This window comes from Monodelphis domestica, chromosome 1 (assembly GCF_027887165.1).
Source record: "Monodelphis domestica isolate mMonDom1 chromosome 1, mMonDom1.pri, whole genome shotgun sequence".
Taxonomy (NCBI): Eukaryota; Metazoa; Chordata; class Mammalia; order Didelphimorphia; family Didelphidae; genus Monodelphis; species Monodelphis domestica.
Genome location: NC_077227.1, coordinates 723389309 through 723404790, shown reverse-complemented (window position 1 = coordinate 723404790; position 15482 = coordinate 723389309). Strand labels below are relative to the sequence as shown.

Genomic DNA, 15482 nt, shown 5'->3' with positions numbered 1-15482 from the left:
GCTTTACATGATTGTGCAAATTTTCAAATGAATGCTAAAAATTTGCTTTTACATGTTAAGTGGGAAAAAAATAAAATATTATTTTAGAAAAGATAATGAGCACAGAGAAGATCATTCCAAGGATGTATGGTGCAATGGAAAGACGCTGCTGGGCTTTAGAATCAGAAGACCTGGGTTCAAGCACCAGTTCTTCCACTAATTTCCTGTATGACCATGGATAAGACATTTAACCTCTAGGCTTCAGTTTCCTCATTTGTAAAATGAAAACTTTTCACTAGATGACCTTCTAAAGTCTCTTTCAAGTTCTAAGTCTATGATCCTCTGTAACTCGCTACTTACTGTCTAAAAGAATATTTAAATTAATTCATCTTTTTAAATTTTTTGTGACAAGAGATGGTTCTCTGGGAGGAGGAGAAAGGGAGGAATACATTGGAAAATGAAGGTGATCAAGAAACAAAATATGTAAATAAAAATGTATTTTAAAAATCCAACTGCAGACCTCCCATCTGTAGGCCTGGCTCACTGAACCACTGAGCTGCCCCTACAATAGGCTTCTACACTGAACTCTTGCAGATGGTCCAATCCTGAATCTATCACTTTCTCCCTAAGACTTTTCTTCTGTTACTCAGAACTATCCACACCACAATAAAAAGACTATAAGGGCTTTGTCATCATAATCTCCAATGTGACCATAGAGATCAGCTTGATATCTGCATTCTTAATCAGTCAACAAGCATTTATTAGGCACTTACCATATGCCAGATACTATGCTAAGCACTGGAGATACAAAGAAAGACAACCCGCTCACACCCCAAAACATCATTTTTTCCATCAAGCAGCGAACATTCTTGTAAGGGAGACAACATGTAAGCAATTAGGGAAAATATCAAATATATATTATATATACATATATTTGAGAAGGAGTGAAGGAGAGATGGACAGAGAGGAGAGGGAAGGGGTAGAGGGAAAAAGAAAAGAAAATGTACACACACAAGCATACAAATCCACACATGCAACAAAAACTACACTGTTAAAGAAATATCCAGAAAATGTTTTGATGTATATCACAGTATTTATCTTAAAGTGAAAACTTCCATGTTTTATTTGAGGGAAATAGTAAAAAGGAAAGTGGAGCCATTTTAGGGCTTGATCTGTGCCAAGTTTTCTTTCTGGAAGAAAGTATTTAATTTGGAAAGGTTTTAATTTAATTTAATTTATTTATTTTTTAAACTCTTACCTTCCATCCTAGAATCAATACTATGTAAGAAGAGTGGTAAGGGTTAGGCAAAGTAGGTTGTGACTTTCCCAGAATCACATAGTTAAGAAGTGTCTAAATCCAGATTTGAACATAGGACCTCCTGTCTCTAGGTTTGGTTCTCAATCCAATGAGCCAAACAACTGTCCCTTCTATGGGTTTTAATATTAGAAAAAAAGAGAAAAGGGGGGCAGGGAATCCAGTACCCAATAAATGATATTTTTTGGAAACAATGGTTTTTGTCACTAGGTGTTTTGTTTCAAATCTATAAACAGAGGCCGTGTAAGAATATTGTCTATTTTGAATGTAATCCTTTTATAGAGATTATCTAGTTTCATTAACTTTCATAGTGCCTCCATCACATGTTCACTAAAAGTCTGCTATAAAAAATCCAATTCCATAGTTTTACATTGTTTAAACACGTTCAAAGAGCTAAAGTCTAAATGATGACCTTCAAATTGGGATTGTGTTTAACTAAACAAGCATTCACTAAAAATCTCCTACCTACAGGCACCATGCTAGATGTGAAGGATACAGAGATCTGAGACACAGACCTTGCAAGCAAAGCGCACCATCTCATAAGAAGAAAATAAATATGATTTAGGAGAAAGAATGAAAGAAGTCAAAGGTCTGCAGGTTATAGGCCTCAGGTCTCTGTATAGTAAGTACTTTCTTCAAAAAGGATCCTAGGGGCAGTTAGGTGGCTCTGAGAATAGATCAGTAAAAAAACATCAGCCACTACTGCCCTATATGCTTACTCTCCCATCTATATAAACTGTCATGAGCATGATCTATCCAGGAGTTGAGGGCATCCTTGATGAGGATATTAGGAACAAATAAGCAGACCTACCCAAGTGCAGTAAGAAACAAGTCAGAGAAACGGGAAATTATCTTCCCAAAGTCAAGGCATAATCATGTGACTCTCCTTTTCTCCACCCCCCACCACTCCACCCCACCCTTGCTTCCCAATCAATAAACTCCTGTTACTCTTTATTACCTCCAGGATCAAACATAAAATTCTGTTTGGCTTTTAAGGCCTTCCTAACCTGGATCCTTTATACCTTTCTTAAGCTTTCATCCACTCCATGTCCTCTGCAATCTGCCGAGACACTCCATCCATGTACTAATTGGTATTTTCACCCACAACTCCCTTGCCCTTTATCTCTGCTCCTCATTTTGCCAGCTTCCTTTAAATCTTGGCTAAAGTTAGATGCTCTCCACTCAGCAACCCCAAGCTGCCCCAATAAGTTTAAGATCCCTCTCACAATTCTGCCTGTCAGTGCTTGAGAAGCTCATTTCCCCACCTAGAATGCAGTATTTAAAAAAAAAAACTCTTAGAAAAAATACTGGGTATCAGTTCCAAGGCAGAAAAGTGGTAAATGGCTAGGCTCGTGCTGGTGAACCTCTGGCATGTGTGCCTGATGGGGCACTCAGTCTCTAAAAGGCTCACCATTACTGGGCTACCTAATGAGAGTTAAGTGACTTGCCCAGGGTCACACAGCTAGGAAGTGTCTGAATCTAGGTTTGAACCCAGGACCTCCCATCTCCAAGCCTGGGGCTCTATCACTGCTCCAAGAATGTACTCAATTTTACATGATTAACAGTTTGTCAACGTATGTCACCAAAGCAACAGTAAAATAATAAGCAGCCTACTATTCTGGAATTGATCTGCTACTTCTTTCTAGGACACTCCTCTTGAAGGTCCCAACCCCAGGCAGAAATCCAAGGTGTCCTGAGGTAAAGACTTAGGTAATAATCAGGGACCCCTGAGCCCTTGGCCCACAGTCTCTTAAACACAAAGGTTCATTCTGGGCACATCAGCACAGAGTGGTTGAAATGAAGGGAGGGTTTCCTCACTTTCGGAACTCTGGATCCTAACACCAGATCATCCACTAATTTAATTACCTAATCTGGTATAACTTAATCTCTACTAACTAGGATTCTTTTCTCTATTTGTTCATTCATTCCCAATTACTATCTGCAATCCTAACACCCAATTTAGTGAGAAAATGGGAATGATTTTGTCTTGGGTTTGTCCAAACCACCTGCCTGTTACTTGTCTTTTCCAATTCAATTTAAGTCTCTCACATTCTGATGAGTAACAAGATTTATACTATCTTGAATTACTTGACACATAAAAAAATTTTTTTTCTTAAAGAAAGGGAAATGGCCTGGAGTTGAGAAGACCTAGGTTCAAATATGACCCCAGACACTTCCTAACCCCACATCTCTGAGCAAGTCACTTAACTCCAATTGCCTAGTCCAGTAAAGGTGAAACTTTTAGAGACAAAGTGCCCCTCCAGCACATTATGGTATGCATGTCATAGGTTCACCAACACAGGCCTAGTCCATTACCACTCTTCTGCCTCCAAATTTAATATGGATTCTAAAATAGAAGGTATGGGTTAAAAAAAAATTAAGAGAAATGACCGACGTGTTAAAACAAATCCTACAAGTAACATTTTTTCAGTTAGTAACTTGGTTCATAGTTTCAGAATTCCCAGATACTCATTCAACTTCCTGCATTTTGATGGACTTTGATTATTTGGAAACTAAAGCTAAAAAAGAAATAAGATCCCACCACATGTATACATTTGGTTTGATCACACTATTTTGAAACATCTTAATATGCTCTAAGTACTTGTCCTTCTATTTTACTTCCTTGAGTCCTCACCTCCTAAATAAATATTTCTTTCTAAATCAGACCTCCTTTATTTGAGAAGATGCCATCACAAGACTTGCCATGCCCCAAAACAAAACAGAGCTAAAGCCAAGTATCAAGATTCTAAGGTCAACCATTACCAGTTAAGTCATATGACATTTAAAGCAACAGTTAAGTTTTACTTGAAACATACTTGGGGTCTTTTACATCAAATTCGAGTCAGGAGTCAGACCATCAAGAAAGACTCAAATTAAGCACCTACTATGTGACAGCATTATGCTAAGCAAAGGGGGTTAATAAAGCAAAGCAAAAGCTAGTCCCTGTCCTCAAGGAGCTTCTAATTGTCCTTTTTTGATTATATTAAAAAACATTCAGGCAGCCCCTTTCTTCCAAGTAGCAGAATATATTGCTAACACTTCTATCAAGGAACCTGTTTAAAAATGAGAGACTGAAGACATTCAAATCTTTATTTCTTATTCTAAGAAAAAAAATTGATGCTAATACTTAAATAGCCTATTCTTTATCTTAAAACTGTTCCTTAGAACCTGCAAAAATATTTAACTCAATAGACATTATTAAGTACTTGTATCTGAAGGAATGTGACACCTAAAATAGTCTTGTTATAAATAAGAAGGAAGGGAGGGAGGGAAGGAAGAAGGCCAGAGTCAGATAGGAGATATAGCTTATAGGAACCGAGGGAGAATGATCTTGCAAGGCAAACAAATGCACAGAACAAAGGAAAAATGTTGCTAGTGGTCTAAGACCAAATTCAGTTTGCTATTGTTCAGTTGTTTCAGTCATATCTGATTCTTTGTGACCCCATTTGGGGTTTTCTTGATAAAGGCACTGGAGAGGTTGCCACTTCCTTCTCCAGCTCATTTAACAGATGAGGAAACTGAGGCAGAGTTAAATGACTTGCCCAGGATCACACAGCTAGTAAGTGAGGCCTCAGGAAGATGAGGCTGATTCCAGGCATGGGACACTATCTACCAGCACACCTAGCTGCTCCAGGTTCAGTTTAAGTGAGTTAAAAAGAGGAGAAAAGGCTATTTCTCTCTTCCTTTACTGAGTTTTAGATTTGGTTTCATCCAAGCTGGAAAGAGAATTAAATGTAGGATATAAATTTATCAGTTCAATAGTATGTTCATTTCTTTTGCCCTCAAAGCAACTAAATGAGCTATATGCCCCAGGTATCACATAAGAATACTTGCCCTGGATTCCTAGTTCAGAACCTATTTCTGAGGTTAAAAATCTGTATGTCTGGGGGCAGCTGGGTAGCTCGGTGAATTGAGAGCCAGGCCTAGAGACAGGAGGTCCTAGGTTCAAATCCGACCTCAGACACTTCCCAGCTGTGTGACCCTGGACAAGTCACTTAACCCCCATTGCCTAGCCCTTACCACTCTTCTGCCTTGGAACCAATACACAGTATTGACTCCAAGACGGAAGGTAAAGGTTTTAAAATCTGTATGTCTTTGAGCAAGTCACTTAACATCTTGAGTGTGTTTCCTTGACTGTAAAATGAAGAATTTGGACCTGATGGCTTCTGTTCTAATCCAGACCTAGCTTAGGCCAGTCCAGTGATTCAGGCTCATGATTAGAACATAAAGAGATATTCATGGGTCATCAAAGTCAATAAAAACAAATTTGCTTAAGCAGAAGATTAAAAAGGCTACAATGACTAATTTCTAATTAAAATAAACATTCCTATCCTAGCCTCTGAGGTCTCTTCCTGTTCTAGATTTCAGATCATCATTAATTTTGTTCTGAGTGTTCTTTTAATAAAAGTATGTGTTTAATATGTTTTCATAATAGAAATTATATCTTGTTCACTTCTATCCTCGAATGTACATCTATTCCATCCTGGGGTGACAGTGAATGGGGGAAAAAATACAGGCATTCAGTTTATTAATAGTATAACCAAACCTTAAAGTCATAAACTTTAAATCTAACTTGGCCAACCGCCCATTTATGGCAGTGTTCCTAAGGAATTAATTTCACCCTCCATTATGATTTCAAAGAACCAATAATTCTTACATTCTTACAGAGAGAAACCGTTATATTTTTCAGATACCATATTTTTTAATTTTTTATTGAGTAACGAATTTAGAATATTTTTCCATGTTTACATGCAGATACCATATTAATGCTCATTCATCCATCCAATCAGCAAGTATTGATTTATTAAGTATGTGCAAAGGACCAGGACACAAAGACAGAACTAAACAGTCCCTGTCCTCATGGAGCTTACATCATAGAGAGAAAAGCAACACTGTCCACAAATACAAAACTGATACAAAGTAAATAATCATTTTAGAGGAGCTCAAGAAAATCTTTCTTAAAAGTGGCACTCAAGGGAGAGAAAGAATGTAGAACTCAATTTGTTAGAAAAGAAACTCCCAAAACTGTTTTTTCCACGTAAGTGGGGAAAAACATTACTGAAAGATAAAAATGAAATAAAATAAAAAGTGGCACTCAAGCTTAACTTTAAAGGGAGGCAGGAATTTCAGGAGACTCAGTGAAGAAGGGAATGAGTACAACACAAAACCCAGAAGCCTCTCTGTGGTTTTTTGGGGTGGGGGAAGGATCATCACACTTGCACTTTTAAAATACCTTATTTGACAGTTTATGTGGAAGATGAATTGGAGGCCAAAGATATTGGGAGCAGAGACCAATTAGAAGGCAATTGCAGTAGTCTAGGCAAGAGTGGATGAGAGCCAGAATGAGGGTAGTTATGGTATGAATGGGAGAAAAAGAGAGAAATAAAAGAGATCTGAAGTAGAACAAATGAAAATTGGCAACAGTGATATTGAGGGTGGGGAAGGGTAAGAAGCATAGAGAAGCCTAGGAACCTGGGTGTCTGGAAGGATGGTGGTGTTCTTAACAGAACAGTGAAGTTTAGGAAAATGGTGGGTCTAGGCGAAAGACACAATTCCATTTTGAATATGTTGAGTTTGAGATGTCCAATAGGCAAACTGGTGAGACAGGTCTAATGTTAAGGGAAAATATATTTGGTTATATTACAGGACAGCTAAATGGATAGAATGTCAAGTCTTAAGTCAGGAAAATCTAAGTTCAAATCTAGCCTCATGTAGATTTGACATTTAGTAGCTGTGTGACCAAGGACTGTCTGCCTCAGTTTCCTCATCTGTAAAATGAGCTGGAGAAGGAAAAGACAAATCACTCCAGTATCTTTGCCTAGAAAACCCCAAATAGATGCTGGAGGGGATGTGGCAAAGTAGGGACATTAATTCATTGCTGGTGGAGTTGTGAATTGATCCAACTATTCTGGAGGGCAATTTGGAACTATGCCCAAAGGGCAGACTGTCTGCCCTTTGATCCAGTCATAGCACTGCTGGGTTTGTACCCCAAAGAGATAATAAGGAAAAAGACTTGTACAAGAATATTCATAGCTGCACTCTTTGTGGTGGCCAAAAATTGGAAAATGAGGGGATGCCCTTCAATTGGAGAATGGCTGAACACATTGTGGTATATGTTAGTGATGGAATACTATTGTGCTCAAAGGAATAATAAAGTGGAGGAATTCTATGGAGACTGGAACAACCTCCAGGAACTGATGCAGAGCGAGAGGAGCAGAACCAGGAAAACATTGTACACAGAGACTGATACACTGTGGTACAATCGAATGTAATGGACTTCTCTATTAGTGGCAATGCAGAGATCCTGAACAACTCAAAGGGATCTACGAGAAAAACCACTCTCCACATTCAGAGGAAACACTGTGGGAGTAAAAACACCAAAGAAAAACAACTGCTTGATCACATGGGTCGAGGGGGATAAGATTGGCAATGTAGACTCTGAATGAACATCCTAGTGCAAATGCCAACAATATGGAAATGGATTCTGGTCAAGGACACATGTAATACCCAGTGGAATTGTACATTGACTACGGGAGGGGAGGGGAAAGGGGAAGGGAGGAAGGAATAGAAAATGATTTTTGTAAGCAGGGAATAATGTTCAAAATTGATCAAATTTTAAAAAAATAAAAAAAATAAAAGGGAATAATTATGTAACACTTAAAAAAACCACCCCAAATAGGATCACAAAGAGTTAGACATGCTTTATAGAACTTAAATTCATAATCACAAAAAGATCATTGGACTCCTGGGAGCTGGTGAGGTCACCAAGAGAAAAGTTGTAGAAAAAGGATGAAGATCTTGGAAAAAGCAACAGGAGAAATCCATAGATGACAGAGAAGACTGAAAAGGCAGGAAGGGAACTAAGAGAGAACAGTTATACAAAACTGGGGAGAAGTACAAATTTAGGAGGAAGAGATAATTAGTACTAATCAGTATTGAAGAAAAGTCAAGAAGGATAAAAACTAAAACAAAATCAAGTTAAGCAATTAAGAGATCACAGGGGTAGGTGAGTGATGAAGCTGGAAGGCAAACTGAAATGAGCTAAGAAGTGAGTTCACATTAAGTTTGAGGAAACTGAGTCAGAAAGATAAAGGAATATATACTTGTTCTGCAAATGGAGGGAAAGAAGTCAAAGTCCTAGGCCCCAGTCTTTGGATAAGACTTCTATCCATAAATAAGCCACACAAACAGAAAAGCTATTACGGTGGTCTTCATGGGATTTTTTTGGCCAAAAATTACTTTGGTCATTTGATAAAATGATGTAAATCATTTAGTTCTGTGAGTTCCTTGCCCTTTTATCCTGCTCTCGCCTCCAATATATCACTTTCCTAGGGACTCTGAAATCTTTTATCTGTACCTTCCCCCACCCCCAATTGCTAAAATCCATTTCTTTCCTTAAAAAATAAACCTTCCAGTTAATCCTTGACATTTTAGCAGTCTATTCTCTCCCTGAAGATCCCACAGCAAAGGTGCAAAACTCTGGCTTAAGGGGCAATCAGTAAGTTAAGAGCTCCCAGCTCGGCCAGATTTTCTGATGATGGCTTCTTAAATGCTGAATTTCTCCCTGTGTACATTAGCCTAGCGTGGATAAAATGAAAAATTTCCAACTTTCTGAATATTGGACTAGAAACCAGGAGACCTGGGTTCTAACACTATTAACTGTCTAACCCGGTACAACTTGACCTCTACTAACTTCCAGATCCTCTTCTGTGTAACAGCTGGATTCGAATCCCCTGCCTGACACCTACTGACTGTAGACCTGTGGACCTGTGACAATCTACCTAAGCAATAGCCCTCCATATGATGGGGATTCTACTACTGACTCTACCTGCCAAGCCCACAGACTTGCAATGAAGAAAGCATTTTGCATAGCTAAGAGTTCTATGTAAATGTGAGTTATTATTATAATCCTAAAACAAAGATTTTCACCTTTAGATTCACTGCTCCGATATAGAGCCTTTGGGACAAAAGCTAAAGCACTAAGATTTGTCTCTCCGGGTCTCAGTTTGAATTTTTTTTTTTTAATATATAAAACTTGTCCAGAAAGCAATCCTTACTCACAGAATTCTTTTGATCACCCCATCCTCTCTAGGGCTTTACATAAAGCTTTGCAGCTGGCCAAAGCCCTCAAGAACAGTCTGCCAGAACAAACTAACAGAGCACCTAATCTGTTAACAAAGTAGGCCTAAAACGGCTGCCTCAGTTCAGCCAAATTGTTGGAACAGTTTATTCCAACAGCCATGAAGGAGGCTGAAGCAGGCACTGTGGGGCACCTAAAGCTTGGTCAAACATCAAAGACACCAAGACACTACATCCCAAGCCTTTGCTTCAATGACTCTGGAAGACAGAGTGAGGCCAATGGCTTTATGCATCTCTGCCTCACTTCAACATGGTCCTCTTCAAAAGGAAGAGAAACCACAAAAAACTCGAAATTTTATTGACTTTTTAGTCAAAAGGGAACATGCTGAAAAAAGCTGAAAGCTTGTCTAAAATCTAGTACATATGCTTTACATATTTTCTTTTCAGTACATATTGTTCCCTCCCCCAAAAGGTAAGCTTCTAGGGGCAGGCACAGCCTGCTTTTTTTGTCCTTATGCCCCCATCACTTTAAAAAAAGGTGCCTCAAGGAAAAAATAGGAAGGAAGTAGAACTGAAAGCCCCTTCCTACTTTATGACCTTTGACCTTAAATTGTCTCTTAGGAGAAAAAGAGCATCTCATAATCTTGCCACAGCTAAAATAAATGCATTTTGCCATTTTCAAAAGCAATTAAATTCAGTTACCAAAACTTCATGTACAATATAGTATTAGCCATTTTGAAACAAATAAGATGTTGAAAATTCTATTAAAGAAAAAAATCTGCAATCAACAACTAGGAATTCTCACACTGATTTAAGAGTAGCAAGAGAAAATATATTAAAAAGTTTTAAATAGTTTTAGTCACTATTTACTTATCTACAGTATTACAGATATTTCTCCTTAGCTCTTGGTTATGAATGCTTGGTTAACCCAAGTCTGTTTTCTTAACTCCTCCTCCTCTTTGATACAAACAGGATATGGGCTGTTATTGTGGAACTGATATTTTCCAGTTTTTATGTTTTTTTTTTTAAAGAACATATTACAAAAATAAAAGGTTACCAAGACTTTATACAGGAATCAGGAAAAAGGAGCATCAAGCTAAGAGTCACTCATTTTATTGTACTTTGTCTGATTTAACTGAAGACTTTTGAGATTTATTTTTAAATAATCCTTTCCATACATGTCTGATTCATTTAAGAGTTGCAAAAAAAAATGATAGTTGATACCTTTTCAGGAACATCTAACTATGAAGTAACTGAGGCTTACTCCAGTAGAATGCTATGAAACAATTTCACTAAGGATGGTCTGCTTCAAACTAGTCTTCACATAGAAAGCCATTTAATGGTCCTACAGAATTTTAGTCCTCCAGTTTATCTAAAGAAGCACAAAAATAATATAGGGTTTCTATAGTCAGTTGTCTAATTTTATGGAGAGAACAAAAATAAGACATGAAAATATTTTAAGAAGTTGAAAAACAAAGTGAATAAGCATTTAAGCACCTACCATGTGGTACACTAGGGATATAAAGAAAAAGAAAAGCCCCTGTCCTTGAGGAGCTCACAATTAGTGGGGGAAACAACAAGCAAATAAATATATACAAACAAGCTATAAGCAGGATAAGTAGGCAATAACAGAAAAAAGGCACTAGAATTAAGAGGAATAGGGCTAATAATAAAATTGAAGAAATACTTGGTGCTATTATAATACTTTGGAAACAAATACATTGTTAGGTTCTTTTATTTCTTAATTTTGACTCTAAGGTAGAAGCATTAGAGTTGGTTTAATCCATTTAACATTTCTCCAAACAATCTCTTTGTTAAATAGGACAGCATTTCTCACTGGGCTGCTGTGAAGATTAGCTGTCTGTAAAATACTTTGAAGCAATCATCATTGCCATGTTACATTTAGAGCTGCCTTTCATTTATTTGATCTTTACAACAACCTTGTGAGATAGAGAGGGTATTACCTCCATCTGAATTTAAGGAATGGAGGCAGTTTTCATTTATTTGTTTGGCTTAAACAGCTGGTTATGGTTAGTAAACCAGGATTTAGTCATCTAAGTCAAGGGTTCATCTCAATTTTCCAGTTCAAGTACTGCTTGACTCAAGCAAATCCAGATGAAATTAACTGACTCATTTCAAAGCAGAAAGCTGAGGGGCTCTAAGATAACTGAAGCTACCGGGCAGTGCTGGTTGTTTTTAAGAGGAAGGAGGCCTAGCAGCTCAGACAACAGAAATACCTCACGATGTTTACAGACAGACAGACAGACAGACAGAAAGAAAGAAAGAAAGAAAGAAAGAAAGAAAGAAAGAAAGAAAGAAAGAAAGAAAGAAAGAAAGAAAGAAAAAAGAAAGAAAGAAAGGAAGAAAGAAAGAAAGGAAGGAAGAAAGGAAGAGAGAGAGAAAGAGAGAGAGAGAGAGAAAGAAAGAGAGAGAGAGAAAGAAAAGAGAGAGAGAAAGAAAGAGAAAGAGAGAAAGGGAGAGAGAGAGGAGAGAAGGAAAGAAGGAAAGAAGGAAAGAAAGGAAGAAAGGAAGAAAGGAAGAAAGGAAGAAAGAAAGAAAGAAAGAAAGGAAGGAAGGAAGGAAGGAAGAAAGAAAGAAAGAAAGAAAGAAAGAAAGAAAGAAAGAAAGAAAGAAAGAAAGAAAGAAAGAAAGAAAGAAAGAAAGAAAGAAAGAAAGAAAGAAAGGGAGGGAGGGAGGGAGGGAGGGAGGGAGGAAGAAAGGAAGGAAGGAAGGAAGGAAGAAAAAAGAAAGGAAGGAAGGAAGGAAGGAAGGAAGGAAGGAAGGAAGGAAGGAAGGAAGGAAGGAAGGAAGAAAAAAGAAAGAAAGGAAGGAAGGAAGGAAGGAAGGAAGGAAGGAAGGAAGGAAGGAAGGAAGGAAGGAAGGAAGGAAGGAAGGAAGGAAGGAAGGAAGGAAGGAAGGAAGAGAAAAAGAAAAAGTCAAAGGCCAGCCAATACTGGGGAAAATTTTGTAGTAGAGCTTTCAAAAGTTCTTGCTGAAAAATATTAACACAGATGCAACAGCAAACAGCCCTTCATGGTCAGACATCTAAAGTGGTTTTTGTTTTTGTTTTGTTTTTTGGGAAATTTGGCCAGATAAAGAAGAAAACTGAGGCTTATTTTCTTCAGCTATGGAACTCTTTTCTCCAAGCCTTTCGAACACCACTTTAACCATTTCCACCTGACTTTCCAGAAAACTCTCTCACTCCAGCTCCTGAAGTTTTGTGGGAACTGGGGGGGGGGGGGGGGGTGATTATTAAATGTGTTCCAGAAAATAACTGGGTGTTGGGCTTAGGTCACCCCAAACTCTGCCCACCTGTAACTTCTGGGGAAGCTTTGTTTCTCCAACAGCTTCTCCCTCCCCTACTTTCCATTCTTCCAAGTAAGAGCCTGGATTACATCTGGCAGGGAGAGGTACCATGTCCCCTTCTTGGGAAGCAGTCTCTAAAGCACCTTTCTGCTCTAAAATATTTTGATTCTATGAAATCGGAAGTGGTGTCAAGACAGGCATAATGAAACCATCACCAGACCGTCTCATCGCCCAAACAAACTTACTCCCCTAGATGCAGCTCTCGGATGGGGGAGGAGAGATGGGAGCAGTCACAGAAACTGACCACAGACGGGTGGGTAGTGTTGGGGGGCTGCCCTACGGATTCCTCACAGCGCTTTCCTATTCCAAAGGGCTGGCTATCTTTAAGCCTCCATCCAGCTTTAGATCTTTTTTTCTGGAGCCTGACCGGCGGCCACTCGAACTAAGGCAAAGAAGAATCATCCAGCTTCCATTGGTACGGAATAAAGAAGTATTTCCTGATCTGTTTCCTCGGCTGTTTTCCTGTGGCCTTTCCAGATATGGTGCGATGGAGGCAAGTCTATACATGTGTGCTAGAGTGAAAACAGCCCTGGACCACGAGTCAGGAGAACCCGGGTCTGCCACTTCCCTCCCGTGGGTCTAGACTTCCTCCTCCTAAGAGTCAGATGAAATGACTTCCGAGGCCCCTCACCCGAATATGTGGAGGGCTCTTCTGCCTCCGTTAGGAGCACTTTTTCCTTCCTCAAACTATTTTCTGTTAACTTCTCTGTAGAACACTGTGCTTCCCAGAAGTACGTAAACTCTTAGAGGGCTGGGGGCTATTTCCTTTCTGTCCTTGGACCCCTCAAGCCTCTGCGAATGGTAGATGCTCAATAATAAATAATTGCTTAATAAACTGTTAGCCTCCCAAACCAGGGCCTCTCGGAACCAGTCTCCTCACCTACCAAGAGGGGATGGATCACAACACACCCCTCTCCCCAAGGCTGCCGGGAATAGGGGCTGGGTAACTTCAAAGCACTCCCATTCCCGAAGCCATTTCTGTTCCCGCCTCCCGGATGGAGGGAAAACAGAGTGGGTTCTTGAGTCAAAGGGCTTGCTTGAATCTCAGCTATATCACTTTGATCTCGGCCAAGTCGTTTGCCTTCTCCTAAGCCTCAGAGAACCCCTCCGTGACCTGCGAAGATCCCTTTCAGCTATAAATTCTATTATATAGAGGAAGAGATAGTGAGTCGCAGAGTCCTGGTCCTAGAGATGAGCTCGGGGCCAGGATGGCATATGGAGCTGTGCGATTTGATTCCTGAGCTCGTGCTTGTTTCCCCATTGTAGTGCCCTGAGTTCAAACTTCTGCTCTGCTCCTTAGGGCCCCTCTTGGCCTCAATTTCCCTCTCTAGACATTAGGGTGGGGTGAAAGGGCCCCTCCCGCCTCAGTTTCCCTCTTGGGTGGAGGGTTAAGGGCCCGAGCCCACGCACCTGCTGTTTGGTCGCAGTTCCGGCTCGTCGTCCGGGTCGAGCTCCCGCGGCTCCTGATCACCCGCGGCCGCCGGAAGCGCCTCGGCGTCCTCCACAGTCACCTCGGCGGTAGCCGCCGAGGGCACCGCAGCACTGGCCGAGGTCGGGGCGGCCGAAGCACCAAGGCCAAAGGCGTTCGCTTGCTCCGCCGCGGCGAGCTCCGGAGCCGGGCCCAAGGCAGCCGCCATCCCCGCCGCAAGTGCGAGCAGCGGCAGCAGCAGCAGAGCCGGCGCCAGCGGACTCCAGCGCGTCCCGCGCTCCATCAGCAGCACCCCGCCCGCGTGGACATGGAGACGCCGCCGCCGTCGTCGTGAACCTCTTCCCGCTTCTTCAGACGAGCCCCGGGCCGGGGGGAGAAGCACTTGGCGGCCGCGCCGACACCCAGACTGCTTTGACAGTCAGCTCGGTTCCCCGGGCCACGTCTAGGGCCCGCCTAGTCGGCGGCCCTTCGCCTCCGAGGCCGCTCATTGGGCTACCTCCTAGCTCATCTTGGACCGCCCTGGGAGATGGGCCCATCTATTAGTTGGAATAGCTGCCATTCAGCGTCCTGGGGCAGAATCTTGCGGAGGAGGGCGTGCTTGCTCTGGTTGTCAACACGGCGGGTGCCTATCAAATCGTACTTGGAGCTCCCAGAGCTCGTCGCTCTTCCGCGTGCGGCTGACCAATGAAAGATGCCTCTCCCCACATCCTTCCCATTTGATTGGTGCTACCCCAAGAACTCGCGAAAATTGATCTGGCACAGGATTGGTCAGAAGGCAAACGATCACCACCCCTCAGGTCGCGAGGCTATAAGAGGACAAGATGATGATTGGTTAGAACCCGTGCCACTCGGAGGAATGGGCGATTCTTTATCCATGATTGGCTGGAAGCAGCACTTCATACGTGGCTGATTCTGACTGTAAAGGGGTGGGTCAGTAGTCATGACGCAACCCGGCAGTTCACAAGTGAAGGGGAAACTGGAAGGCGGAGTCCAAGACGGGGGCGAGGCTAGCCTTAAAGGAGTCGCCTCTCGCGAAAGATGGTGCTTTATTCATGCCAGTAACTGGGGCAAATTAAAATCTCAAGTACTTTATAGACACTCACCCAGGAAGAAAGCCATCTCTGTTAAGATGCCTAGTACCCAGTGACTCTATAGTAAAAAAAACAGTTAGGAGAGTCATGGGTTCGAATCCTAATACTGACTCTGACGTGTGTCCTCTGGTAACTCACTGCAGCTCTCTGAACCTTTTCATTGACTATTGAATGAGTGTATTTGACTCCTAGAGTGGTTTTAAGGAAAATGCTTTCTAAGCCT

The 15482-nt window shown here is 41.0% G+C and overlaps 1 protein-coding gene across 1 annotated transcript in view; it reads right to left on the bottom strand.

Moving 5' to 3' along the window:
- The window catches only part of EIF2AK3 (eukaryotic translation initiation factor 2 alpha kinase 3), a 63659-nt gene extending 48847 nt beyond the window's left edge, over nucleotides 1-14812 (bottom strand). The window contains exon 1 of the mRNA XM_001379238.4: nucleotides 14150-14812. Within this exon, the coding sequence (XP_001379275.2) occupies nucleotides 14150-14451 (302 nt within the window). The 5' untranslated portion in view covers nucleotides 14452-14812. The remainder of the gene's footprint in view (nucleotides 1-14149) is intronic.
- Nucleotides 14813-15482: the final 670 nt, after the last annotated feature.